The following is a 25689-nucleotide window of genomic DNA, read 5'->3' as shown; positions in this document are numbered from 1 at the left end:
GTTTTCCACCCAAGAGAACACTGGGACGGTCCTTCTTCGCTTTTTCCACCAGGGGCCAGAGTTTCTCTCAGCAAATGTGCCGCCTTTGGCACCCTCCTAACTCATTCACTGCCAATGACAACTATAGACGTCAAAAATCCAAGCAAACGGCCAGTGTTAATTTTGAAAAAAAAAAAAGAAAAGAAAGAAAATTTTAAATTAAAATTTTAATTAAAAAAAAAAGAAATTTAAATTTAGTTTTAGTTATAGTCTTCTGACTAAATTTAATTAAAGCCTTAGTCATAACTTAGTCACGTAATTGTATTTGAGTTTTAATCCAACTTTAGTTGACAAAAATAAGGAGCAATTGACTTCTGGAGGCCGAGACCCAGTTTGTGGTCTCAGTAAGACCAAGACCAATCACTATGCACGATGGTAGCACTTAGAAATGAAATTGTTTCCATCGTTGTTATTAATAACAATGAGGATTAATAACTATGAATGAAAACAATGAATAACTAAAACAAAATTCAAATTTCTTGTCAAAATTTGCACTGGCTGTTTGCTTGGATTTTTGACGTCTATAGTCGTCATTGGCAGTGAATGAGCTAAAGATATACTTGAAGTCTTGGAGTAACTTTACCACTGATGCTAAGCACCACTGCGCTCACATCTTCATTCAGAGTACCCATCTAAAACTGGAGTGATTATTTTCAGCTCAAATCCTGCTCTCAGCATACGATTTCCTTTTTCATCACTCCGTGTCAAGCCTGCAAATGAATTCGGCTTGTGCAAAGCCACCACTGTAATTTCACCATATTTTCATAGCACATTTACAGAACAAAAGATTTGCTTGATTGTTTAATTTCACACTTGCAAATGGAATAATACAAATCGGGCTATGGGGTACATTACATTGCAAAATTGAGAGTAAAAGGGATGAGATGCTGCATGTATGTTTTTAAAATGTCAGCCACTCAAGATATGTAAGTCGATCACATGAAGGAATGCCGTTCTGAAGACTGAACAGCTTGAGTCTGTTCCTCCTCCGTGCACTGGCTGGTAATCTTGTACAAATTTGAGTGGGTATTGTTGCTATGGTAACAAAAACCCATCCATGTTACGCTGGAAAGTGGGACAGTGTTTCTAAAACGGCACACACAATGCATTTGATTTACTTTTCTTTCCTGTGTAATCAAGTCAAAGTCAGATTCAGAAGATTAAAGTCCAGATGTAACTTTTTGGTTATGTCCAGGTGGCTAATTTGCAGAATATATTTCGATAGAGAGAGAGTGAGTGAGAGAGAGAGAGAGAGAGGGAGGTGGGGTTGCCTTCCGAGCTGCCTGCTCCTCTCAGCCTACACAATCTCCTCAACACAATCCCAGACAGCGTAATGATGTTGGATATGCTTTAAGAGTGACTTCTTGAACACGAGCTCTGCGACACGGTTGGGTGAGTAGACCTCAAAATTTATTGCCACTGTCACAATTAAATTTCAGTTCAGTATGACAGTCGAAGCAAAAAATACTTGGGCGCGACTACGTATTCGTTGAGCCTTTGAATTGAGGCCTTGAGAGTCTTTTGTCTAATATTCTCATTGAGTTAAATCATGAATTGTGGTATTTCAGCAGGGTTCTGACCTCTAATTAACTACTTGGAATCACCTGTGAATGCACACACTCAGCAAACGAAATGTTGCTATCGCAACAATATTCTACAAAGATGTAAAAGTTTCTTATTGTATCTATGTGCATGCAATCGTGTCTGTTGTCAGAACATTTCATCACATACATGTGAATGCGGCAGTACTAGGAAGTGTCTTTGTATTAATATTTGCATATGTTTTCAGTGCATCAAGTCACCTTCAAATTAAGTGAAGGCAACCCCAGTTTTTAGGCTGATGGCTTCTGATACTGGAATATTTTTGCTGGATGATTGGCCTATTGAATGTTTATTAGTCATGTGAGGGAAATTAAACTAATTGGTTGTAAATATAATATTCCAGGATCTCTTTCAATGATCAACCTGTCTAATCTATAATCTCAAATGCGAAGGAGAAAGTTGTGTCTGCTTGCTCGTAAGGACCAGAGAAGCATTACTACAACCTGCCTAAAAAAAATTAAAAAAAAGTCTATCAAATTCCAATACTTGCATACCTGCACTGACACCAAACATGCATGTTTTTGACTGTGGGAGAAACGATAGTCCTCGAGGAGAACTTATGGCAAACATGTTGGTCAAGACCTGTGCTGTTCAGCTAATGTGTGAGCAGTTAATCCACCACAGATCAGATTAAGGTGGGGACGGCAGAGATTACAAACAAGGAGGACCTTGGCTGAATGGCAAGGCAGACAGGGGAGGTATCGGGATCACGTCACATGTATTGAAGTCTGCCTAAAGATCACGGACAGGTCAGCCAGAGATAAAAATACCTCAGCTTTACTCAAACTTTCTTCACAGATTACAAGAGAAGGAGCGTGTAATTAATCGGCATGCTTAATTGGTTTGCGTCACACTGACAGAACAAACAAGTAGCAGCTCCAAAGTTCAGCTTACAATTGACATTTTACCAACAGTACTGACAGGACGAAAGATTTGTGCTTTTATTCATAACCTACTGTAACCGGCTGACATTCTCTCATAGCTAGTGTAGACCCACTGCTAGCCATGCAGCCATAGTATTTTTAGCATGTTGGATCAAACCGCCATGGCGCCAACAGGTGGACAAGCAAACAGCGGGATGACCTTTACCAGCAACAACGACAATTCTCCTTCATTATTCATAAGCTTTTCTTTATCTTATTAATGTACATTATCTATCTATATGGATGCATTGGGTTATAGCAAAACAATTATCCCGATTACTCTCCGAAATCTCGAACCCACTTAACAAGAGTATGAAAAATGTATAAAATTATGTATACATGCGGTACGACGTGGCATTAAATTTGTTTAATTTATATTTAAAAAAAAAAACTGCATTAACTCATTGACTGCCATTGACGGAAAAAGACGTCAAATAATGCATTTTTGCTGGGCTGGCAGTGAATGTGTTAAACACAATGTGCCAATATATTTTGTGATTATATTGCAGCCTCCTTTTTTCCTTTTTTTTTTTTTTTTTTTTTTTTTTAAGGCAAATGTTGCTTAAAAATCCATCAATTTTGGTTACATCTCATCTTAAGTCATTGACTGCCATTGGCGGAAAAAGACGTCAAATAATGCATTTTTGCTGGGCTGACAGTGAATGTGTTAAACACAATGTGCCAATATATTTTGTGATTATATTGCAGCCTCCTTTTTTCCTTTTTATTTTTTTTATTTTTTATTTTTTTAAGGCAAATGTTGCTTAAAAATCCATCAATTTTGGTTACATCTCATCTTAAGTCATTGACTGCCATTGGCGGAAAAAGACGTCAAATAATGCATTTTTGCTGGGCTGGCAGTGAATGTGTTAATCAAATTTAGAATTACAAAAGGGGAGAGCATAACTAACAATGTGCTCCAAAGTCTCTGAAACTGAGCAGTGCTGGGGTCAAGGTGATCTCTGTATCTCTTCATAGCTATTGCTAATCCAATCCTGTACTGGATGTCTCTCCAGCAGGATCGAGATGGGACCTGCTAACTGCCGGTAGAGGATCTGTCTAAAAAAATGTCTGCCCATTTTAATTTCTTTATCCCAGCAAATGAGGAATTGAATTAGCACCCTTGACTGAAACTCTGAGCTGCTTGATCCTGTGCAACAAATTGATGAAAGTGTGGCAAGGACCCGCCACACTCTGTCCAACAGTCTCTGCAACGCTATGGATGGGATGTGGTGGAAAAAAAGTCGAGGTGGACTCGGGCCCTGAATTGGCATCTGAGCCAGAACAGAAGGGATTTGATGACCAAGCTATATAATTGCCTGCCTGGTTCCCATTCCAACCAACACGAGGCCACGCTACCCTCTCCACACCATCACCACACAACAGACATCATTATACAAGAGTTTCATCTTGGATAAAAAGTAGAAAACAATTATATATCCACATCAGATGCATTTTCCTGATCACAAAATATTCAATATGGATTTGTCTGGAATAGAATAGAATAGAATAGAATAGAATAGAATAGAATTTGTCTGTTTCAAGATAAACAGAAATTCATCTTTATACACAGCTTTCAAATCGACTTCCAATACGGGCTCACATACTACAATTATATATTTAAAAAAATAATAAAAAAAGCCGGACCAATGTTCAGCCTCAATGTAAGTTTCAATAGAAACATTCAGTCTGTTAGCTAAACTTTAGCAAAGTGAGGTCTTCTTTTTGTGCCAGTAGAAAGACCACAGCACCGCAAGGCTGGAAATGTTCACAATATAAAAAGACTCATGTCCAAAAATTATCCAACTAACAAACAAAAGTCATGCACTCAATAAACAATTAGAAGGCTAATAATACCAAAGGTTTATTCAACTCTGTTGGATGGATGGATGGATGTTCTCATTGATTACGCTCATATGCGCCTGAGGAGTTGGCCAACTAGAGGTAAAAAAAAAAAGAAAATAATTCACACATAATCTAAAATTCTGTTCCAGATAAGACCTTGTTTTGAAGCACATCATGGAGGAAACTGACCTGCTGAAGGAACGTCTCCAGGCTATCACGGTAAAGACTTTTGTACTGGATACACACTCGACGATGCTTTGTTTGATTTATAAATTTCCATCTAGTAAGCTCCAGTGTTTCAGTTATATGCTTTATAAAACAGAATATTCATTGTTTAGTCACAAAATGAAGACTAAAAATAACCTACATGTGGGTGTTCCTTCTAAAAGATATAGAATATTTTCCTGGTAGGGAAGGGGATACAGCTTTGTGTAAGAAATCAAAAAAATTGCTTTTCTCAAATTACATCCTCCTGCAACGTAACTCTTCGTATGTTGTACTGTAGTTTTGCTGTTCTGTTTTAATAGATGCAATTTGATTAGCTGTTTTAACAATGCTGCAGTCGTCATATAAACAGTACTCAATAGAAAGTAGGTGTGTGCTCAAAAAATCGAAACGGCAATATATCGTTGCGGGCCTCATTACAATACACGTATCGATACGCAGGCGTCAGAATCGATATTGCTCATTATCTTGAAATAGGCAGTTTGCCTTTACAGTTTACATTTGTGCCTAAAAAATAAAAACCAACAGCGTCTTTGAAGTTAATTGACTTCAATTAATGCAAAAATAGCTCACCAGTGATTGGACACTGTGTCTTGCTAAGAAAAATGAAAGCAGAGGAAGAATAACATTTATTTACTTTTAAACTGAACATGGCACGTGTCCTTAATGTACCAATTTTTTTATATTTAGTTTAAAAACGAAATAGAATGTGTTACACAAAAATAAGCACATTTTAGTGCTGTAATTTTAATACTTTGATATTTTTTGCTCATATTGGCTCATGCATATTAATAAATTTTCCCGGTGTGTCTGTGAAAGCTGCTCCTTGCTACTAGGTGGTAAACCACAAGAGCTGCTAACAAAAATATTTTTTGTCAGTCAGCATAACAAACATCCTTTAGGTATACCTCGCCTCACGAACATAATTGGTTCCCAGAAAGTGTGTGTAAGCCGAAAAGTTCTTCTTCCGAACATTTATTTCCCATAAGAAACCATTAAAATGAGAATAATCCGTTCCCAGGTCCCTATGAAACATAATTTTCTACTAAATAAGCCTTAAAACTACACAAAAATATACCTTATTTTATGTATAATAAATGTGCTATTGTATTGTAATTAAAGAAATAAATTGTACTGTATAATAAAGTCGTTTTATTTTACTTTGTGATGGTAGTTCTTAAGGATAGTAGCAATGGTAGACTTACTTCATTCGCGAGCGTTTCACCGCGTAGAGTGTTTATGGAACGGTTGCGGAGGAGGCGTGTCCCTTGGTGAACAAGGAAGTGGAGCACTTTAGCGAGTCAACAAAAAGTGAGCACCGCCAACTACTTTCACCTCTTTCCTGGGACTAAACAGCCGTGGCACGATTTTCTCCTTTTTTGAGGTACGTGATGGCACTTTCGCTTTTTTTAGTGGCGCGAACTCCATTGACTACAATGCAAACGCGCCGCCGAATTGCCGTCCCTCGCTGGTAAGCATTAGGCTTAACACTAGCCTGTGGTGGAGTCTTTTTCGGTCCCATAATAGCAAAAGTACACTCAAAATGTCTATCAAACACAAACCGCGTCCGCACTAAAAGAAAGGGGGTGACGAACTGGGACGCCGTGAGCGTGCGTCAGCTTCTCGTGGCCGCCACCGTGGTGCTGTTCGACCGCGTGGTTTGGTTCGTCCGCCGAAAAGTAGTTCGTCAGCAGAGACTAAATTCTCGCGAATTTAATGTTCGTGAGGCGAAAAGTTCGTGAGCTAAAGCGTTCGTCAGCCGAGGTATCACTGTACATGACTGTTATGCAAGTAAATTAATGTAATATATTGGGATACGTATCGCTTTGAAGATCAAGTATTGGGATACATATGTATCGCGATACGTATCGTATCGTGACCCCTGTATCGTGATACGTATCGGATCGCGACCCCTGTATCGTGATACGTATCGGATCGCGGAGCCGGTATCGTGATACGTATCGGAACGTGACCCTGTATCGTGATACGTATCGTATCGTGACCCCTGTATCGTGATACGTATCGTATCGTGACCCTGTATCGTGATACGTATCGGAACGTGACCCTGTATCGTGATACGTATCGTATCGTGAGGTTGGCGGCAATACCCAGCCCTAATAGAAAGTATGATTATCTTCCTGGTAGTTTATTATTTTCTGGTTCATGGAGGATGTAAACAGGTGGGTGGTGCCATTAGGACTGAAAAACAGTCAAGGACAAACCTTTCATAAAAAGAAATTTCTTATACAGAAGTTCTACAGAACCTCACCGAAATGTAAGTGGTTCGTTATACCCATTTCCCACAAAGAATTTACAACCCTAACCAGGGGAAAATCAGGATTTTCATGGTTGAGCCATCATTGGTCACAGACAACGGTCTATTTGACACAGTCAATGTCAGACAGGTCTATAAATACCAGGAGACAAAATTAAAGTGATCTCCTTTCACTGGCGCGTAGTGCCACACTGATCCGAGATCCGAGAGCTAATTTCGGGCTACAATATCCCACCAACATCCTTAACATCACTAGCACCAACATGACTTATTTTAATTGCATTAACAGTTTAGGAGCTAAAATCCAAGAGTTGGGAGCTGACACTAAAGGTAGAGCATAAACTCGGTGTTACTTTTTGGGGTTATTTATGGCAGACGGGCAGTTTCCAGCTGTCAACTCAAGGTTGAAGTCATTGACCTGACGAACACAACAGGTGTAAACACTTTTGTTTCACTTTCCTCAACAGGACAAAAGGAGAATCCAGGAATATATTGCCAAGAAAAGAAGTCAAATAGAAGAAGAAAAACTGAAGCTCCAATACATAAAGGTAAAACTAAACTTTGAATAACCAAATAACCAAACTTTGAATAAGGATTCCTGTCAGTACGCTTTGATTAAATTCACTCCCAGCCATTTTCACAGAAGGAGTCCCATTCGCTCCCAGCTGTTTTACTGGATTTTGACTGATTTTGCAAGGCCCACAGAATATTGTGTTTTATGGCTATAAAAGCATGGAACCTTTCAAAAGAAAGATTAAAGTCTCTTCTTTCATCAGGAAAAAAAAAAGTATGTTTCTATCTGTTTCCGTTTTACAGCAATTAGCATTAGAAGAGAGCTAAGTTTCATCAGTTTTCACAAATCTATTTAAAATTGTAAGTAATTGAGTTTTTTTTCTACATGGCCCTGGTTGATCTCGTTTGTTCTGCTGCCACCTGCTGGCCGTTTATGTAATAACTACCATTTCTGCAACCGTTCTTTGGAGTTGAGAGGCTGAATCAAAGCCTTCTGTATGCTCTAGAATAAAAAAATAAAAAATAAAAAAAACGTATAAATACGTCTTTGGGACACTTAGAATATTTTAAAAAAAAGTATTTACACGTTATTGGGAGCAAATGAGTTAAGCAGTCATGTGCTGGGATAGACACTGTCTAGTGCACATTTCTTTAGCATATCAACAAATTTAAAATGTGTCAGTACAAAAATCTTTGAATAGGCGACTTTACAAATGACTGCGAATATGCAAAGATTCATCATAGGTCCCTATTTTCTTTCATTTACATTGTATCTCAGTGAAATACAGTAGTTTCTTCATGTTTCATGTAATTAACAGAAAAAGGCCCTGAGAGAGCAATGGCTGATGGATGGTTTGAGTCAGCAATCAGAGGAGGAGCAGGAGGCGATGAGACTTCAGGCTCAGGATGAACAACAACAGAGTGATCAGCTGCAGAGCAACATCGACAGGTAACGCCAGCGCTCCTCAAACTTGTGCTTGACAACATTGGCATTATTGTTGTGCATGTGGAGTGCTGGGTTGGTCATCTTGAGGACAACATACACTTAACATACAGCTAATTGTGTAATGCATTCACATATCTTATTCTACCATATTTTTTTCTGCCATATTTTGTTCTTCAACTACTTCTACATTTCTCGACCGATTCAAACTCTTCCAACTTCAACATATTCCAAAAATTCACACTTAGTGGGCTATTATTTTGTTCATTCCGAACTTTCACAGTTGTCCCACAATTCAACATTTTTCACCCCCACAAAATCCCCATTCATTTCGAATGAGACGTTCACAAAAGGCCATTTGAAATTCAAAATGTTCAGCTCATTTAATTCAACTGGGAATCAATGGTCAACACTTACCCAATTCCCACATAGCAAAAAAGTAAAAATTTTCTCCCAAAATTTTCACCAAAAAAAAATGTAGGTGCTTGGATTAGGTTTTAGGGTTCATATCATTCCTATTTAAACATTTTAAATGATAAACACAATGTAAATGTGCATATATTTCAACATTTTCAGCAACATTCAATATCATACCATATGATTGCATGTTTATTCCCCCCCCCCATTCAGCATTTCAGCATTACCACGCAATTTCTCCAGAAATTGCTTAATCTAGTTTACAATCATTGTCCCTTGTAGGGGTGTGAATTGCCTAGTACCTGACAATTCCATTCATATCACGATTCATAGGTCACGATTCGATTCGATACCGATTAATCCCGATACAAATTTATAAGTAAATTGTTGCGATTTTTTTTATTCAAATTTAGAAAATACTAATCAGTAAACTTGTACAGTGTAAGATTTGTATGAAAATCTATTACGGGTCAAATGCTCAGACCATATATGTTGCACTCTGCATCATGGCTGCCGTTCCACAAGCAGCTTCTTCTTTCCCCTTTGCCCCACACCCAACCATGCAACCCCGTGAGATGTGACCCAGATCAGACGGCTTTGTTTTTGGATTTGGAAAATACTGTAAGCCTATATGGCTTCTTCTTGACATAACAGAGCGAAACATTTTGTGGATGGCATTGCAAAGTTTTCTGATACTGTGTAACAAAAAAATAAATAATATTGTTTATACTCTTTCTGAATAATTCAGAAGATAACCCATCTTGTTCTGTCACTTTAATCTATCATATCATACCAGAGCAAAAGTAATTTACAAATTTTCGTTTAGCTATAGGGATCACAATAATTACAAACTAACAAAAAAACGGGGAGCTTGGTAAGAGGCAATAAAAAAGAAATGAGTCTACAGCAAATATTTTTCTCATGGGATGTTACTAAAACCATTGATGTTTTCTTCATTAGGATCGAAAAAGAGATTGAGGCCTTAGAAACAGAGGAACTCAACATCTCCGCCAATGAGGAATTTGTTCTGAAGCGATTAAAAGAAGTCGAGAGGACACCCGAGGAAATTATCAAGGTAGGCTGAAAGAGCAAAAGAATGAGTCCATATTATTGATTGCTTGTTTTGCTTGCTTGCTGTGTTGGCGCTGATACTGCAGTGGAATGTTAACAGAGAGTTATGAACAGCATTTTGTTTCATTTTTTTCGGCAATAATGTGAATTCTAACAAATCACCGACTGTCTATGTCTGGCTGTTGGATGTGAATTAATCACTTTACTCATAAACAGATTGACTAACAAAATGTAAATGACAGATTGCAATAATCTATTATTTCAAACGTCCTATCATCTTTGATTGTAGGTTTTTAGACAGTGGGCGTGTTGCATTATTTTGGGTTGTTGAGATCAGATGTTGATTGCTTCACCTTTTGGTGTGATGGTGTGCGGGAGCATCTCCAAAACTGTCAAAATGAGGCATGTCATTTGTGAAGGCAATCTCAATGAAACGAGATATTGTATCTACATGTGGGGAGAAAAAAATGTTGGTATCATTTATTTAAAGGAGGAAAACCGACAACTAAAGCTGACAAAAGAAACAATAAATAAAATGCAGTTGAAAAGGAATTGAGAAGAGTTTTTCTATTTTTTGCTTTATTAGGAGGTTCAGCCTCGAGGTCACAAAAGCATTTTTTTTTTCTGCATCAGCTAGCAGCAGGAAATCAGAATTATTTATGTTGCACAAGTGAAAAAATGCTTTCCTTCACATTTCTTGTATGTGGAAGTGGGATCTTAAATACCTTGCCTCTAAGGTCTGCAAGCCAAGGAATATAAAAGCAATTTAATCTGAATTAAGAAGCAAAAACTTGTCTGGCATCTTGATTGTTTTTCTCGATGACATATCTGAAGTTTGGGTAAAGGAATGTTTTCCATTATGTTTATTTGATAAAGTTTTGTGTCGTATGCATAACAGTGGACCTCAAAAAGTGTGGTCTGAATATGGACCCCTGTGGGACGCCATAGCCAATATTAGTGATAGTTACAAGTTGTAAGTAATTTGACAGATTTGACTTAACCAAGTATGTTGTTTGTCCCAAGGATTTTATATTACATCCACCAGTATGGCTTATTGATTCTTTAGAGTGTACCAACATTTTGTTTGTTTTTTTTAACCCAATGTTGCATGTGATTTCCTCTTTTAATATTTTCTCCTTACTAAAAATGTATATTTTTCTGGTTGTTGTCTGGATTTAAATAACTGGCATCCACTGTCACACAACCTCAGTCTTGCGTTGCACAAAATTCCCTTTTCATGTACTCTCAGTACTCCTGTGATGTTTGACTGCTTACTTCCCCCATGATTTTGATATTCAAGTACTCTGTCTTCAAACGTAGGGGTTAACTGCGGACTTCCTCACAGGTAAATAAGGCACCTTTGTCAATAGCGTGTTGTGATTGGTTTGTTTGTAGATAACATAAGCAAGTGTGAGGTTTTAACAAAACGTGTACCAGATGTACGCATTATATAAATATTAATACAGTGTTTAAAATAACATCAATGAGCTACTCACTAATATGTAATCAATTGTTCTTGAGTAATTTGTAAAATGACGAACAGCATGATTCACATTTATTGCACATAGTGTTTAATATTGACTCATTTGATCAGAGTTCATTGCTGGGGATTTTGCTTATGCCCGAACAGTAAATGTTAACTTTGTGATTAAAGCAAATACCGACATGGTGGAGCTTCCACTGAATAATTAAAAAAAAGTGGTAAAATCATGAAGTGTTTTGAAGTGATTGAAATTAAACAGAAAAAGTCCGTAACAATAACTAGTGGAACTTTGCTGACACGCCTTGTATAATTATTACGACATTTTTTGCTTATTTATGTCAGCCTGTCTATGGTGTTTTGCACAATATGTTAGTAGATATGGCTTGATTGTCAATTACAAATTTTTGTGCCTTTTATTTGGATTAATGTGTGAGCAACAGAGTGTAAAACAGCAACAACAACAAAAACTCTGTCCTTCATGATTTTGCCATTGTGTTGCTTTTTTTTTTTAATCTTCTTTATAATGCACCCTTGCAGTCAAATATATCCAATGAATGGCTTCTTTCAAGTCATCTCTCCTTTTCAGATGCTAATTTCATTTCTTTGTCAGATACGAGCCACCATTCTTCATTACGGCCCCCAGAAATTCCATTATCGGTACTTTCCCCGAGGACAACAGCAAAAAGTCCGAGTCCAAAAAGTGGTAAAGGATCAAATACAGTCACAGTCATTAGACATGCGCCACAGAAATATATGCCGATAATGATTTTATGACCTTGGGAAGCTGTCATTTCGCGCTTTAGCTGAGACTATTCATATTTTTTTTCATGAACACAACAATTCAAATCTAAATGTATTAAATATATACATTGGTGCCTTGAAGTACAATTTTAATTCATTCTTGTATCTAAAATCGACTTTCCGCATTGAAATAAATAGAAATGCCATTAATTTGTTGTGACTCCACAAACAAATTATTCAATAATGACAAAATAAAATACAGTGTAAAGAAATTAAACAATTTTTGGCCACATTTTTTGCATTGACATTGTGCTGCTCCTTCTGTTATGTGCACCTTGACCACCTGTAGGCAGTATAATACAAACATACGAATTAACGTCTCAGAATGCAGAATAAAAAAATACGGCATATATGGCTGTAACTATTATATCTTTTTTCATTTGTTGCTCCACAGGTCGGGGGTTACATTGCGACTATCGATGCTATTTGTTAGCCTGACAATGACGTTGAACGCTGTGTATTAGCATTAAGCTAGCAGACAGTTTTGCGTTTGTTTTGAATACACATTCTGTAATTCTGTCCACATAGCAAAACCCCTGACAACAAATCTTTGTTGTATGTTTCTTTTAACACCCAAACTTGTATCTCGAAAAACTCGGGTCACTTGTATCACAAGGCACCACTGTATTAGGGGCTAAAACAAGATATCTAAGACCATCATTTTTTGCTTTTCAGCAACATTTGCAATGGAGATCAGTGTGGAGCATGATAAAAGAACAGGAACAAGTCAAGTGGTCTCTACGGCAACCGTTAGCCCCGAAAACCTCCAGGAGAGAGGTTTAAAGGTGTACGATGACGGACGCAAATCTATATACGCTTTAAACCCTGATGGAGGCGCGCAGTCTCCTGGTGTAGACGGCGAAATGACGCCAATGCAGGTTGATGAGCTTCTGCGGCAGGCCACGGATGAGAACGTACCTCGTGATCTGCTGTACCATCAACCGGTCTACTCGGCTGCTTACGTTGGAACAAGCAGGCTCTCGAGGGTGAAGACTTCAAATAATCCACAACAGCAAGTGCGACCAGAAAGCCCTTCGCAGGCTACCGTATCATCCACACAGCTTACAGCAGAACAAGAAGAACGAAATAGCCATGAAAAATCCCTAAACGAAGAAAAAATGACAGAATCCAATGAGAACATTCAAGCCCCATCCAAAACATTTTACAAAACTGAACAAGGTCTTAACAAAAATCACATCAACACTCTTAAACAGGGTCCTCTTGTCACAGTCAAGGTCAGATCGGAAGAGAAGCCAAAACCTTTGCAGCTTGTTTGCACAGACTTAGATGGCAGTAACTCTTCAGTGACGAACCCTAAACACAAACTTGATTATTTGTTTGAGAGTTCGGACAACAAAAAAGCAGACAGTTCTGCCTCTACAAAAGTTTCCAACAACCAATCAGGACATCTGGACTCAACCCCCATCACCATGATTTTTATGGGCTACGAAAACGCCTTGGATGAGGACCAAGACGACTTCCAAGCAGAACTGGTGACCGTAGGATGCAGCGACGACGATGAAGAAGTCAATTATATCGAAACGAAAAACAACGGGGAGCTCCTCTCATACCACCCGGAAGGATACAGGAGCCAAGTGTTCCAACCTCAAGTGGGAAAAAGCTGCAAATGTATTAGCGACGATGACGGCACAAGCTGGAATCATTCGGGTCTGCACAGGCCAACGTTCAGCCACAAGTCAGGAAATAAAGTTTAAAGACGTATAAACCTCATCTCCGTAAACTGAAGCTTTATCAAATATCTTATTGTGCAATTTCTGCAGAAATTGTGCGGGAATGCTGAAAAGTTAAATGCTAATAGCTGAATGCTAAGATTTGAATGCATGTGTTTATGAAGAAAATTGAAAGATAAATTGCTAAAGTACTAAAATGTTGTCCAAGTGGGGTTTGAACCAGGTACTCTGCGGTGGAAGGCGAACTTCACTTGTTCAAAGTTATGCCTAAATGGCATTTATTTTGAAAAGTGCCATCTGATGCTGAAAGCTAACATGCATTTAATCATTTCAGTGAAATTGATAAGGTAGTCAGTAGTTAGTGTACATGTTAGCATAAACGCTATGGATATATTTTCAATGTAGCCTACAGTCGAAGGTGGGATTCGAACCCACGACCTCCTGGTTACTGGAAAATGCACTTTACCAACTGCTCCACTGACCAGTATCAGAATATGGAAGTGGGCGTGGAAAGTGGGACTTTCAATGCTTGTTCCATTGAAAATGAATGGGAGAAAGTTGATATTAACGTTAAATTATACAAATACTGTAAGTAATGTGAAATCAGATGATATATACCCCGGGAGGCGTGATTTTTGGAGCAAGTTGAAATTTTAACGGTGTAAATCTGAAGTATTATGTGGGAGTTGTGGAGAATAAAAAAATAACAATAACAACAATGAACACAGCTAAGCTATTTCGGAATTACAAATGTAAATTCCCATTTGAACCTTTTTTCATGGCAAAATACTGAAGAAATAACAGTGACACAATGAAAAGTAGAATATTACTGTATAAGTTTACATTTTAAAATGTTTAAATTAATTAAATAAATAAATAAATACATGTTGAAATTAAAAAAATAATCACCATCATATTTTTAAACTTAAATATCTATTATATTTTTGATGTGTACATTTCAGGTTAAAGGTACCGGCAATGCCACACACGTTGTTTTTCTATTTCTCATGCAAAACCTTGTCCTTGGTTGCTTTCCTTTTCTTTCTGTGTTTTTGTTGCATAATGAGAAACATGGGGGGGGGTTGTGGTTCAAGGGGACATTTCAATTGTAATACTAGTATTGAGGATTCAATTATATAAGTGCATTTTTTTTTATTTTTTTTTTACAATATGAAAACCTGAAAAGAGGGCTTTGGCTTCATGTCTGCAGACTTAAGTTTTACTTCATAGTTTGAGAGTGCTATATCCTCAATTCCAAAAAGATATTTAAATGGTAATCTAAATAAATATACAACTTTATTGTCAGCTAAAACTGTGAATTGTGAATGATTAATGAGCCCATAGTCATATCTTAAGGCCTGATCATTTATTTCCTTGTACATTGAATGTTCCATTATAGTATAGGCTACACTTTTCACCTTCTGATGATCAAAGTAATACAAGGATATATTTTTATCAGTTATTAGACATGCTTGTGGTCATCTCAATTATGGTGTTTTTTGTTGTTGATTTTATAGTACATATCAATTATTTCATAAAATATATAGATATGATCCTGCTGTAATTTTTGGTTCGCAAATATCTCTGTATCCTTAAAGGAGACGTCAACCCATAGATTTTCATGACAATAATATGTTCTCTGGTATTTTGATTAATATGGCTGAGTGGGTCTGCAAAATGATTTGGAATAATGTAGAATGATATTCAGTACAATGGAACAAAATGCAATGACCTGCAATTGGCAGAACATGTCTAAATTGGAACAGTTTGAATCGGTAAAAAAAAAAAAAAATCCTAATATGGGCTTTTATTTTCAGATATTGAAAGAAATGTGCAATAGAGAGCAGTTGAACAGTTTAAAAATGGAACATTTGAATCAACTGTTAGAAATTAGAGGAGAAAAAGTCATTTTTGGCTTTTATTTTGAAATTTGGGGCGGGGTTGCAGTGGGGATCCACTTAAATGTTGAAATTTGGAACGGTTTAAATCAGTTAAAAATGTCGAAATTAGAAAAGGAAAGAAAATTGTAATTTGGGCTTTTTTTTTTCTTTTTTTTTTTTCTTTTTTTTTGTGGCAGTGATAAACTGAACACTTTAAAGATGGAACACTTTGAATTGGTCAAAAAATGTCAAAATTACAGGAGAAAACAAAAAATATATATTTTGGACTTTTATTTTGGAATTTGGAAAACAATTTGGGGTAGGGAAAAGATGAACAGTTTAAAGTTGGAGCGGTTTGAATCTATGATGTAGAAATTAGAGGAGAAAAACAAAAAATATATATTATATATTGTATTTTATATTATATATTATACTAGATATATTTTTATTATATATTTTATATATATTTATATATTTATATTTTTGTATATATATATATATATACATATATATATATATATATATATATATATATATATATATATATATATATATATATATATATATATATATATATATATATATATATATATATAATTGTGTGAAGGCTGAGTGCAAAGATTTTTTGGGAGGGGGTTGACTTCCTCATTAAATGACAATTTACTCAACACCCTGCACTCTAATTTCCCTACTGATTAGATTCTGTAGCAGTGATGCCATTAAATCATGTTTTGTTTTGGGGGGTTTTACCTGTGAAAATGAGGCAGGTGGTCGGATGCGTGTGCGTATGTGAGAACAAAATGGAATCGTCTTTTCCTTGTGTTCATCAATGGGAGCCCGAGTATTGGTCGCCTTTCTTACACCCATTTCAGCAGCCGTCCAATCGGCGAGTGCGGAAGCCAGGCAGAACAGTTAGTATGAGGCTGCTCTTAGAAACAGAGCAGAGTCTTGTGCATGATCCTGCCACTCTGTCTCAGGTAGGTACATTCACGCACAAATGAAAGAAAGAAAGTTTTGAGGGGTTTTTTTTTTTTTTTTTTGCATGATAGTATCCGGTGACAAATTTGTAGGCGGGTGACGGATAGCCTGCCGGCATCGAGGTTTGCAGATGATGGTGTGCTGTCGCAGGCTGCATGTGTGAGGGGAATCTTAGAGTGTTTTCTGCAATGACTGCATTTAGTTGGAGGTGGAAAATACAGGAAATTAATGTGATTTATTTTTAAATAAGATCATGTATATACATGTGATTGTTTTCCTTTATTCCAGTGACATTATGTGGCTCAACTAATATTGCATTGTAAGAATATTTTGTATGGGAAAAGAACTGTTTTCAGATATTTTACTTTTTTTTTTCAGCTCTCTTGTCATATTTTGTAATACAATGTCATTTTAACTTTGGGTTCTAAATTGTTCTACGGTCGATTCCTTCCTGCATCATAACAACAGCTCCAACCGAGACGTTGGAAACTCCAGACTTCTTCTAATTGAGTTTTCGCAGCGGCGATGATACTTTAGTCCTCTCCTTTCCGCTGTGCGGCTTGCTTACTTCACACGCATTATGCGAGCACAATTTCTGTCAAGCTGTGCTAAAAGACGCTCTGAGAGAAGTGGCTCTGCGGGGTTTGCGCTTCACATTGCAGGTCTTCCTAAATTTGGATAACTACAAGTAGAACATTGAACCATTGTCGACAAAAAACATGGTGATGTAGAGTTATTGAAATCTGTTTTATTCATGTATAAATTTGGAGATGTTCCATCAGAATTAACTGGAAATTAGTTTTTTGATTTTTCCATGAATCTTTTTTTTTTTTTTTTGGAAATACGTTTTAAATAATAATAATAATAATAATAATAATAATAATAATAACAACACTACTACTACTGCTATTAATAATAATAATAATAATAATAATAATATACTGCCTCACTTCTCCTGCTTCTACAAGAAATGTCATAAAGTCATGCTACTAGTGCCTGTTTACTAGGACAAATGGATAACTTTGGGGCAGACTGGGCGAGTTTCATAAATTTATTAATAGGCACACATCATTCTCCCGAGGATGAATGCAAATGAATATTAAGTGCTGGATGTTGACCAAAATTTCTCGCCGTGAACAGTAAAATTTAAAATATTTAGTTGAGTTGTGCAACTAAAGATTTTGTGTAAAAGTTTTGTGTTCACTCAATTTATTATTTTTTACAGTGTGTAGTACTACATGTAACATAAAATTCTACACGTTAACATCCGACACAATAGTTTTAGTGACTGGACTAAGTGCAATTTCTGGAGAAATTGTGTGGGAATGCTGAAAGCTGAATGCTAATAGCGGAATGCTAAGATTTGAATGCATGTGGAATGCTTATGAAGTAAATTGAGAGATAAATTATGAAATTATGACCTCCTGGTTACTGGACATGGAAAAGTGGGTATGGAAAGTGATCTTGGAAAAAGTTCAATGTCTGTCCCATTGAAAATAAATGGGGAAAATTTATTAATTATTAATTATGTGAAATTGTGCAAATACTGTAAGTAATGTGGAATCAGACGATATATACCCCGGAGGCGTCAATTTTTTAAGCTAGTTGAAATTTGAACAGTGTAAATTGGAAGTATTATGTGGGATTTGTTCCACGGCAAAAAGTGTGGAGAATAAAAACCACAATAACATATGTGGGAATGCTAGCATTCCCCCAATGAGGACAAATAGTATACTAGTTTTGCACTAGTACTGTAAATAAAAGAATGTCTTTCTATCAGGACTCGACAGGAAGTCCAGAATTCAGTAAAGTCCCAGGTGTGCCAGATTGGCCACCAGCCCCCGAGGGCAGATTGTGATAAATGTCCCCCGTTCCTTCAATCGCCCCGTCTGGGCTGAGTGAGCAAAGCCACGTCTGTGATTCGCAGAACGCGACCGTCCCTGATGATTTTGGTTTGTTGCCATCTGCAGCTTCGGCTCGTCCAACTTGTTGGTGAGGGACTTTGCATAGCTAAGAAAAATACTCGGAGTGTTTTGTTTGGCTGTCTCGACACTTGTTCACAAGGAAATCATCACACATCTTCCTTCTCGTGATCAGCGTTGAATTATGATGGCAGTCTGACCACGGCGCTCGTTCCCCTCAGCCACAGACCACTGAAGAGTTGGTGAGTGGGTGGTGGAGGAGGTGGCAGATGAGAAGTGCAGTGAGTGTCACTGCTAATGGTTGCCATGGCTACTCAAGTCTGTTACACGCATGTGTCCTTGTAGGTTGTTTTGTTGTGTGACTGTGTGCGCTAATAGCCAAATGTGGCATGTGTCACTCGAAGACATTTGAAGCTGTCTTCATCTATGAGAGGGGTTGACCAGTTGGATGAAAATAACACGGGAAAAATAAATAATAACTTCAACTATGCGGTTTTACGAATGATGTCATACAAACGAAAATTGGTTGGCTGCTAGTCAGACTTTTTCTGTTGGTGTACCAGTCTTAGTCGAACAATTCTGTTCATTGTATAGGTTGAAGCTAGACAAACTGACGTTTGTCAGAGTTGCTACTACAAAAGAACATGCCATGAAACATAAACACTGTGGATTGTAACAGGAAAAGTAATTTGTTTGTGTTGCTTGTTTACAGATAATCTAGGGTGACGTTTTGGTGAGCACAGTCCCAGTTTGAGCCTTGGGTCTGCTATTACACAGGTCCCGTTTTTTTGCCTTGTGTACATCAATCACACAGTTGTCATAGCGATAAATCCATTAAAAGGGAATTTAACTCTTAAATTCCTTACTATTTATTACTGCATCTAATCGGTAGCAGGACGGACTTATGTAGCAGGCGGTGACAGGAACTAGAGCTGCACTCTAAAATGAGAATTGTTGACCACCATAAAAAATGTCGCTTCAATTGGAAACACACAATTGAACTGAGTTAATACAAAGTGAATATATTAAGTTGAATGATGAGTTCATTAAACTTAATATAGTCATGCATATTTGGATTACTTTAGGAGTAACTTAATTCAAAGATGTGATCTTTTGCCCCCACCCTTGACGAAATTGACTAGTGATTAAATTTGGTGAATTTTATTCTATATTTTATAACATCCTGTTTTCTTTTTATCATGACAATCTGGTCAGCCAAAAATAATCATATTAACATAGATATCTGATATTTCTGACATGTAAACTGACTGTAAATACCTAATGTGGTTCTTTCCCACCTTATTTTTATCACAAGACACAAATAGACATCCATTCACACCAATTTCGAATCTTCAGTTAACCTAGCATTTTTATTATCACAGTGCATTACAGATACAAAAACTAGATTTAGAAGCGCCTCTAAAAAGGTCAGTCTTTTGTTCCAGTTTGTTCTTTTGTAAACCCTAACCCCTAACCCTTTTATCCTCAGAAGGGAAATTCAAGTTCTGGTGGATTTGCATTGGGCTAAAACTTCACATTTGTCTTTCTAAGCATCAAACGGCGTAACTAATTAAAATGAGATGACGCTACATTGGGCTAGCTGTAGTTAGCAGAAGACAAAGTGCACCTTAAGAGTGCATCTTCCAAAAGACCGACGGTAATGAATAATGAGTGCTTCGGAATACATCCGCCGTGACCCTCTAACGTGTGGGAGGCAGACGCGGTCCTTCTGTTTTACATAAGAGAGACTTGTAATGCATCATATTCTGCTGCTGCCTTTAAGCTTGTGAGCCATTTCGTCTTTTGGTGAGTAACCCACTTAAATGAAATAAAAACACTGCAGCAACAACCCTCCTCTTTCCTCATCTCACACCCCCACACATGCACCCATACACGGGCGCACAAACAAACGCCTCCGTGGCCACCCCCTCCTTCTACAGATACATCAGAAGTGTTTCTCTGCTTGGCACAAAGCCTCCCTAGACAAATTCAGGGTTGTGCAGAAAGATTTCCCCTTACACTGTTCTTGCATTCCAAATCCGAATAGGACTGCGTGTTCTAACAAAAACATTGGCAAAGTGAAATGTCGCGCAATAATCATTTGAAACACAGGATTGCATAAAATGTGCACAACAGTCTGACTCACAGTTTTCTATTTCTCTTCCTTCTCAATGTATTCAGAGAGCTACTTCCGAGACAGAAGAGTCAGATGGGCAAGAACTAAACAAAGGTTACAGCAGCTCAGAGAATCACGACTTTGACGTTGTCGCTATGGAAACCACCGAGCTCCCAGAACTGGAGATGGACAGCAGCGGGGAGGTCACCGCACCCGATTTCAATCTTGATGATGAGCAAATTAGTATGAATCCAGATGCATCAGATTTAAACATTGAATCAAGTACGAGCAACTTCTCAACTAACCTAGTAACCAGCACAACCAGCGAGTTGCCCGACTGCCCTGAGACCGGTTTTTGCGACGACATACCCACCCATGACGAAAAGGAAGCCGTAGCATTTGAGGAAGGACATGACGAGCTCAAAAGAAATGAGTCAATCACTTCTTCCGTGTCTGACACTCTGTCCAGTGCTGAAAGTGTTTATGAAAACGAGGCTCATTGTAAGACACAGGGAACACCAGAACAAGAGCCGGATTTAGAACAGAACTGTGCGCTACAGAAAGACTTCGACCCATTGAGGCCCCTTGAAACAGAAGAAACATCAGAGGTAGAGCAAGACGAATATGTAGAGCAATCTCCAGATCTACAACAATTCCTAGATGAGGAAGACGAAGCCGATTATTGCAACGATGACGATCACAATTTGGAGGTCAATGAAGAGGGCGACCCTGAAGTCTCTGGAAACCTTTTTGAACCACCCGCTCCTGAGGAAGTAATGCTAGAGCAGAACGTTCGAGAAGACGCCATGTCGGATATATCAAGCGAATCCTGCCGTTATCTAGACCCCGATGAAGCCGATGAGTGCCTCAGGGTTGAAATTGCAGTCGCTTCCTCTGATAGTGAGACGGATGAAAAATGGAGGACGATATTTTCCTCTTCTATAAACAAAGAAGACGATGACTCCTATTTGGATAGTCTTCATTTAAGCGCACAGGAGCTCTTTGTGCAGAAAGTCGAAGTGATCGAATCGGATGACCAAGATAACGATCACTATGACGAAGTCCAACTGAACGTTCCAGAAATTGAAGAACTGCTCGAACAGCCAGATGTTCCATGTTCTACAACCCCACAAGATGTGAAATGTATCTCTCTGAGTCTTCAAGGTCTGTCCAAAATCTCTGAAGATGAAAATGAAAACGGGAAAGATGACAGAAAAGATCCCAGCACTCAGGAACAATACCCTCAGAACATGTCAGATCCTAACAGGAAACTACCCAAAGACTTCTGCGTGATACAAGAGACGACCAGTGAGAATGTTAGCACAGAGCATGTCGACTTCCAATTGGCTCGTAAACAGTGGCGGGCAATGGAAGAACAAACCAAAAACCAGGTCGTCATACCCGCAGCAAGGCAGCCCAATTTCCATTGCAGCCACAGTTGCATGTACACGCCAGTCCGAAACATCGAAAGATCAAACAGGAAATCCCAGGATCTGGAAAGCTTGACTCTAGTTGGGGATTACACACACACTCAATTCAGCCCATGTTCAGAAGATTCCGGCTTGGACGATTCCAGTTACAGATCCCCTAATGACGACTTCGAAACACCCGTTGAAAGGGAGATTCGCATATCAATGGAACGAGAGGAGAAATTCCGAAAGGAGAGAGGTCTGTCCTGTATGGGCAAATCTGCAGACGCTCAGTTTAGCAGCCCGTCACAAGGAATCCCAAGATCCGTCAGCACTCCGCTGACACCATCATTCATTATCACCTCCTCTCCCACAAAAGAACCATCAAAAAATGAAACCAACGTGATCATTCTTGACCCAAGTAGTGATTTAAATTCCAATCCCAGGCATGGCGAATGGCGCTCCGAGGACAGCGGCTCGAATCTTATCATTTTAGAGACAACGAATCTGATTATCCGCAGTGCTTCAGAGTTCTCCCTCAACAAAGCCTGTGAGCCCCAAGAGAAAATGTTCTTGAGCAACCCCTTCTTCAAGCTCCGTTCAAGAAGCACAATGTCGTTGGTGGATGAGGAGATACAAATGGTGAAGCAAAGAGAGGAAGAGCTGAGGAAAGAGAGGGCAAATCTATACGGTAAAGGCAGGTTCAATGAAAAAAAGATGTTATCGAACAACTTGGGTACTTTGTCACTGGATAATCCAGGTAAAGCTATTCGTATATATGTTACCAAGAATGATACGACTGCTTTACATTCAAATGATGAATGCTATTTTTTTTAGCTTGTTTGCCAATGAAGTGCAAGTCCTCGCCATCATCGCCAATGAAAACACCCAAGATGGATCGATCGACTTTATCCTGCGATCACAGAGTAAGACCGAGCAAACACTTACATTATTTATTAACTCGATACGGTTTTCGGTTTGATTTGATATGGTACGGCTCAGTTCAAGAGGGTGTGATGCAATGACTTTCGTACATAAGTTTGAATGAACTTGTCAATACAATAAATGTTATTTTCTTCTAAGATATCTCGCCAATAAAAAAAAGACAAAACAGTTTGATACGAATCTCGATATATTTCAAATGAAATGATTTTTACCCGTAGGCAGTATTGTGACCCGTTTTGGGCTTTTTGATGGTTCTGACCAAGTCATTTCAAAATAAGATACTGCCTACGGGCTACGAAAAAAAATTGATTTGCAGGTACAAACCGGTTTTTGTTACACCCTTATAATTTACATATTTTTGCTCTGAAAACCAGCTTGACTGCTAACTGAAAAAAAGTGTTTTGAATACAGAAAAGCAATGATTTTCCTCTTTGTCAGTTTCCAGAGGGCTACACCGTAGGAAGACGCAAGAGTGCCATGGCTCTGCGCTGGGAGGCGGGCGAGTTTACAAAAAATGACTAACGAGGAAATAAGAAGACATCAATCTTTAATTCTAAGTGTTAAACATGCTGTGTTGCCAATATTCACCTGATTTTGTGATATCAAATCAATGTTTCTGTATTGCTTTGGGCTAAAAAATGCAAAATAGTTCAAATGTTTGCTGCTGCAGTTTGCTGGCAATAGTCTACAAAGCGCTTTAACAATCACGCGATATGAGTAAATGTGCAATTTTCTTGGACTACTACTAGTCAAGAAAAAAATTAAAAGCTAAAGCAATTCAATTTAAGCAATTTCTGTTGATATTTTTGAATTCCTCTGAACCAAGTAAGTCTTAAAATATGTGGACAAAAGTATTGGGACGATTCAGGTTATAAGTGTTCTTTGTATTTGAATGCTAAAGGAGACATCCAGACATAAAACATTTCTACGTCACGGTGCCATTTCTGTGTTGGGTGCTATAAGCTAACGCTAGTCTGGAGTGGGTGTTGGCTTCAAATACACTTCTTCCCCTTTTTTTGATCAGGGTTCTCATTTATATCACCCCGTGTACGATTTCTTCTAAAGATGTGCATATATATATATGGAAAGCCATTTTCATGTTTATTAGATATCATGGGAATTCAGCGACATTAACTAGCACATACTGTTTTGTTGTTACTCGTCCAACAATTAAGCACACTAGTAGAACTGTGTCGTACTCGTACTATTTTTTTTCCCACGACTGCCTTCCACTTCTGTATGACATTTGTGCACAATTGCAGGACAACTTCAGCATACTCTTCCTATTATTATTATTATTCATTATACTACATAGTTGACATATGTGCACTATTACTACTAAAGAAGCACTAGATGTTAACTAACAGAATTTGAGTATGTTTTTCCTCTGTCATGGCTTGTCATTTGTGTTAAGTGGTCACTTTTAAGTCCTATCTTTCATGTGGTTATGTTTGCTTTTATTTTTGTAGCAATGGTTCACTCTTGTTTGAGCTTTACTACCTGCCCTCGTGTTTCCTCGTCTTGCTGATTGTCTTCACCTGTGACCTTCACCTGTGTGTGTGTATATATAGTCCACGTCTAGCCTTGCTTGTTGCCAGTTGTTTTGCTTCCGGCCAAGTCTTAAGCCAGATCTTTGTTGTACCTTGTTGAGTTTGTTTGTTTGTTTGTTTGTTTGTTTGTTTGGTTACTATTGCTGTGAACATATGTTGCTACTTTTTCCTTTTACCAACTTTGCTGGTTTCTAAGTTGATACTTTGCATTGCATTGTTTTGTTTTTTGTTTTTTTTGTCCAGCTTTGCTGTGAATCTTTGTTGATACTTTCAGATCCCTCTTGATTACTCAATAAATCTGTTCATTTTTTTTAAACCTGTAAATTGTGCATTTACTAGTATGCCAAAGTTGCCCTATTAGTGAGGACAAACAGAATGTGAATACATGGACCTTAAAATGGGTATCAAGAATTTCAAATCAATGTTCAAACAGATTCCCATGCATATAAACAGCTAAAAAATAGCACATTAACAATAGTTAATCACGTCCAGGTGTGGTTTTTGTGCGTAGGCTACACGGTTGCAAATGAGGCCCCGGGTGTTCTAATACTTTTGTCCATATTGTGTCGAAGTATCAAAGCAAGCACACATTATGTAGAACCTTTTGTGTTTGTATATTGTTTAATGTCCCCCCCAACTGGGTTATACATTTGCTCCAATCTGATTACTTTGTGTAGAAGGAACAAAATCCAGAGCCTTGTGTACAAATTTTTATTTTTATTTTTAAACCATAAATAGACTTTAATACAAAAGTAAACATTTAAACAAAACTAGGCTCTGGATTTTGTCCCTTACTGTGCAACAAAATCAATTTTTCCTCAGAGTAATTCTTCATTTATTTATTTTTAAACAGCATTCGTCATGTGGCTTTTGTACAATGACCAAGCAAACGTTTCACAGCAGTTTTGCTGAAATGTGTGTGAATGTAAGACAAAACGTATTGTTGAATTCAGTCTTTGCTAAACCACTGTTGATACCTTAAATGTGAAACTTATTTATTGACCTATTTTTGATGTTGCTATCATATATGCTAATTGGGCAAATGCCGCGTTCTGTGTGTA

At 37.8% G+C, this 25689-nt stretch overlaps 2 protein-coding genes across 3 annotated transcripts; both read left to right on the top strand.

Moving 5' to 3' along the window:
* The first annotated feature begins 1247 nt into the window (after positions 1 to 1247).
* LOC144008947 (uncharacterized) lies at positions 1248 to 24734 on the top strand. The gene is made up of 8 exons (XM_077508334.1): positions 1248 to 1431; positions 4559 to 4628; positions 7377 to 7457; positions 8241 to 8371; positions 9743 to 9857; positions 20790 to 22893; positions 22971 to 23059; positions 23517 to 24734. The coding sequence occupies exons 2-8, from the start codon at positions 4584 to 4586 to the stop codon at positions 23598 to 23600; spliced, it is 2649 nt and encodes an 882-aa protein (XP_077364460.1). The 5' UTR covers positions 1248 to 1431; positions 4559 to 4583; the 3' UTR covers positions 23601 to 24734.
* Positions 9867 to 14193, top strand: LOC144008949 (palmdelphin-like). Of its 2 annotated transcripts, XM_077508337.1 has the most exons (3): positions 9867 to 11198; positions 11947 to 12039; positions 12813 to 14193. In XM_077508337.1, the coding sequence occupies exon 3, from the start codon at positions 12824 to 12826 to the stop codon at positions 13850 to 13852; it is 1029 nt and encodes a 342-aa protein (XP_077364463.1). In that variant the 5' UTR covers positions 9867 to 11198; positions 11947 to 12039; positions 12813 to 12823; the 3' UTR covers positions 13853 to 14193. The 2 variants fall into 2 exon arrangements, with proteins under 2 accessions (XP_077364463.1, XP_077364462.1); XM_077508336.1 differs by having other exon boundaries at positions 9867 to 12039.
* Positions 24735 to 25689: the final 955 nt, after the last annotated feature.

Source organism: Festucalex cinctus, chromosome 20 (assembly GCF_051991245.1).
Source record: "Festucalex cinctus isolate MCC-2025b chromosome 20, RoL_Fcin_1.0, whole genome shotgun sequence".
NCBI lineage: Eukaryota > Metazoa > Chordata > Actinopteri > Syngnathiformes > Syngnathidae > Festucalex > Festucalex cinctus.
Note: the sequence above shows the minus strand (reverse complement) of the source record. Positions and strands in the feature narration are given on the sequence as shown.